The 3,776-nt window shown below is 61.4% G+C and overlaps 1 protein-coding gene across 1 annotated transcript; it reads right to left on the bottom strand.

Annotated features, from left to right (window-relative positions):
• Positions 1-675: 675 nt before the first annotated feature.
• Positions 676-3,279, bottom strand: LOC128850690 (adhesion G protein-coupled receptor L1-like; the record flags this gene model as incomplete). The annotated part of the gene is made up of 2 exons (XM_054055671.1): positions 676-861; positions 3,176-3,279. Coding segments are annotated over 2 exons (290 nt in total), but the record flags the coding sequence as incomplete, so codon positions are not given.
• Positions 3,280-3,776: the final 497 nt, after the last annotated feature.

The following is a 3,776-nucleotide window of genomic DNA, read 5'->3' as shown; positions in this document are numbered from 1 at the left end:
CCCCATTTTTTGGTTCCCCCATTTTTTTGTTCCCCCATTTTTTGGTTCCCCCATTTTTTCGGGCTCCCCAATTTTGACCTCCCCCCATTTTTGACCTCCCTGTTTTTTGGTTCCCCCCATTTTTTGGTTCCCCTATTTTTGACCTCCCCTATTTTTTGGTTCCCCCCTTTTTTGGTCCCCCCATTTTTGACCTCCCCCACTTTTTGGTCCCCCCATTTTTTGGTCCCCCATTTTTTCGTTCCCCCCATTTTTTGGTTCCCCCAATTTTTTCGTTCCCCCATTTTTTTGGGCTCCCCAATTTTGACCTCCCCCCATTTTTGACCTCCCTGTTTTTTCGTTCCCCCATTTTTTGGTTCCCCTATTTTTGACCTCCCCTATTTTTTGGTTCCCCCCTTTTTTGGTCCCCCCATTTTTGACCTCCCCCACTTTTTGGTCCCCCCATTTTTTGGTCCCCCCATTTTTTCGTTCCCCCATTTTTTGGTTCCCCCATTTTTTCGTTCCCCCATTTTTTTGGGCTCCCCAATTTTGACCTCCCTGTTTTTTGGTTCCCCCATTTTTTGGTTCCCCCCATTTTTGAGCTCCCTTATTTTTGACCTCCCCCGTTTTTTGACCTCCCCCATTTCTGGGGTCCCCCATTTTTTGGGGTCCCCCCCCATTTTTTTTTGGGGTGCCCACCTTGTTGTAGTTCTTGCCGGCCGACTCGCGCTCCACGGGGCGCAGCGCCTGCAGCTGCGCGTCGAGGATGTCGAGGAGCTGCTCCAGCAGCCGCACGGCCGAACTCACGTCCCCGGCGTAGACGGGGCCCCGCGTGTGCCGCGCCAGCTCGCTCGCGATGTTGGCCGCGTTCTCCCCGCTCTTAATCTGGGGGGGCAACAAAAAAAAAACGGGGGGGGGGGGGACCCCGGAGTGAGGTTCGCCCACCCCATGGGTCGAAGGAGCAGGAATTGGGGGTCAATGGGGGCATTTTGGGGGTGTACAGGGGGGTTTGGGGGGTGTACAGGGGGGTTTTGGGGGTCATAGAGGGAATTTGGGGGGGTCTCGGGGTGGGTGGGGGTGTTCAGAGCCTGGGGGGGTCCCAGGAGTCTCAGTGATGGGGGGATTTGGGGGACCCCGGAGTGAGGTTCGCCCACCCCATGGGTCGAAGGAGCAGGAATTGGGGGGCAATGGGGGCATTTTGGGGGTGTACAGGGGGTTTTGGGGGTGTACAGGGGGATTTGGGGGTCACAGAGAGAATTTGGGGGGGGTCTCGGGGTGGGTAGGGGTCTTCAGAGCCTGGGGGGGTACCAAGGATGGGGGGATTTGGGGGGACCCTGGAGGGAGGTTACCACACCCCATGGGTCTAAGGAGCAGGAATTGGGGGTCAATGGGGGCATTTTGGGGGTGTACACGGGGGTTTGGGGGGTCACAGAGGGAATTTGGGGGGGTCTCGGGGTGGGTGGGGGTCTCCAGAGCCTGGGGGGGTCCCAGGAGTCTCAGTGATGGGGGGATTTGGGGGACCCCGGAGTGAAGTTCCCCCACCCCATGGGTCTAAGGAGCAGGAATTGGGGGTCAATAGGGGCATTTTGGGGGTGTACAGGGGGGTTTTGGGGGTCACAGAGGGAATTTAGGGGGGTCTCGGGGTGGGTGGGGGTCTTCAGAGCCTGGGGGGTGCCAAGGATGGGGGGATTTGAGGGGACCCCAGAGTGAGGTTCCCCCACCCCATGGGTCTAAGGAGCAGGAACTGGGGGTCAATGGGGGCATTTTGGGGGTGTACAGGGGGGTTTTGTGGGTGTACAGGGGGGTTTGGGGGTCATAGAGGGAATTTGGGGGGGTCTCGGGGTGGGTGGGGGTCTCCAGAGCCTGGAGGGGTCTCAGGAGTCTCAGTGATGGGGGGATTTGGGGGACCCCGGAGTGAGGTTCCCCCACCCCATGGGTCTAAGGAGCAGGAATTGGGGGTCAATGGGGGCATTTTGGGGGTGTACAGGGGGGTTTTGGGGGTCACAGGGGGAATTTGGGGGGGTCTCGGGGTGGGTGGGGGTCTTCAGAGCCTGGGGGGGGTCCCAGGAGTCTCAGTGATGGGGGGATTTGGGGGACCCCGGAGTGAGGTTCGCCCACCCCATGGGTCGAAGGAGCAGGAATTGGGGGGCAATGGGGGCATTTTGGGGGTGTACAGGGGGGTTTGGGGGGTGTACAGGGGGGTTTTGGGGGGTCACAGGGGGAATTTGGGGGGGTCTCGGGGTGGGTGGGGGTCTTCAGAGCCTGGGGGGGTACCAAGGATGGGGGGATTTGGGGGGTACCCGGAGTGAGGTTCCCCCACCCCATGGGTCTAAGGAGCAGGAATTGGGGGTCAATGGGGGCATTTTGGGGGTGTACAGGGGGGTATGGGGGGTGTACAGGGGGGTTTTGGGGGTCACAAAGGGAATTTGGGGGGGTCTCGGGGTGGGTGGGGGTCTCCAGAGCCTGGAGGGGTCCCAGGAGTCTCAGTGATGGGGGGATTTGGGGGACCCCGGAGTGAGGTTCGCCCACCCCATGGGTCGAAGGAGCAGGAATTGGGGGGCAATGGGGGCATTTTGGGGGTGTACGGGGGGGGTTTTGGGGGTCACAGAGGGAATTTGAGGGGGTCTCGGGGTAGGTGGGGGCCTCCAGAGATTGGAGGGGTCCCAGGAATCTCAGTGATGGGGGGATTTGGGGGACCCCGGAGTGAGGTTCCCCCACCCCATGGGTCTAAGGAGCAGGAATTAAGAGTCAATGGGGGCATTTTGGGGGTGTACAGGGGGGTTTTGGGGGTCACAGAGAGAATTTGGGGGGGTCTCGGGGTGGGTGGGGGTCTCCAGAGCCTGGGGGGGGTCCCAAGGATGGGGGGATTTGGGGAGACCCTGGAGTGAGATTCCCCCACCCCATGGGTCTAAGGAGCAGGAATTGGGGGTCAATGGGGGCATTTTGGGGGTGTACAGGGGGGTTTTGGGGGTGTACAGGGGGGGTTTGGGGGGTACAGGGGGGTTTTGGGGGTCACAGAGGGAATTTGGGGGGTCTCAGGGTGGGTGGGGGTCTTCAGAGCCTGGGGGGGTCCCAAAGATGGGGGTATTGCGGGGTCCTCTGAGGAAGGATCCCCCACCCCACAGCTCCTGTTTGGGGGTTCCCTGTTTCGGGGTTCCCCCCTATTTTTTTGGGGGGTCCCCCCTATTTTTTGGGGTACCTTCTGGGCCACCTGGTTGACCCACGGGCTGGTGCAGTTGCTGAGGTCGGGGCCACGCGGGTTCCACACCCCCAACCCCAACAGGCACTGGAAGGAGGCGATGCCTGAGGGGGGGGAGACATGGGGGGGCCATTAGGGACCCCCGAAAATCCACAGAGGCCCCCCCAAATCCCAACACCCCCCCCCCAACCCCCATAGCGTCCCTATGGGATCCCCAAACCCATCAGCACTGGAAGGAGGCGATGCCTGAGGGGGGGTGGGGGGAGATATGGGGGGGCCATTAGGGACCCCCCCAAAATCCACAGAGACCCCCCCCAAATCCACAGAGCCCCCCCAAATCCCAACAGCCCCCCCAAACCCCCCTGTCACCCCCCTTCCAGGACACATCAGGACTCCCCAAACCCCCCGATATTCCCCCTCCCACCCCCCCAGGACCCCACAAACCCCCCTGTCCCCCCCCTCCCACCCCCTCAGGACCCCCCAAACCCCCCATATTCCCCCTCCCACCCCCCCAGGACCCCCCAAACCCCCTGTATTCCCCCTCCCACCCCCCCAGGACCCCCCAAACCCCCCATATTCCCCCTCCCACCCCCTCAGGACC

This window comes from Cuculus canorus, unplaced genomic scaffold (genome assembly GCF_017976375.1).
Source record: "Cuculus canorus isolate bCucCan1 unplaced genomic scaffold, bCucCan1.pri scaffold_205_arrow_ctg1, whole genome shotgun sequence".
In the NCBI taxonomy this organism is placed as follows: domain Eukaryota; kingdom Metazoa; phylum Chordata; class Aves; order Cuculiformes; family Cuculidae; genus Cuculus; species Cuculus canorus.
This window is presented reverse-complemented; position numbering and strand designations above follow the sequence as displayed.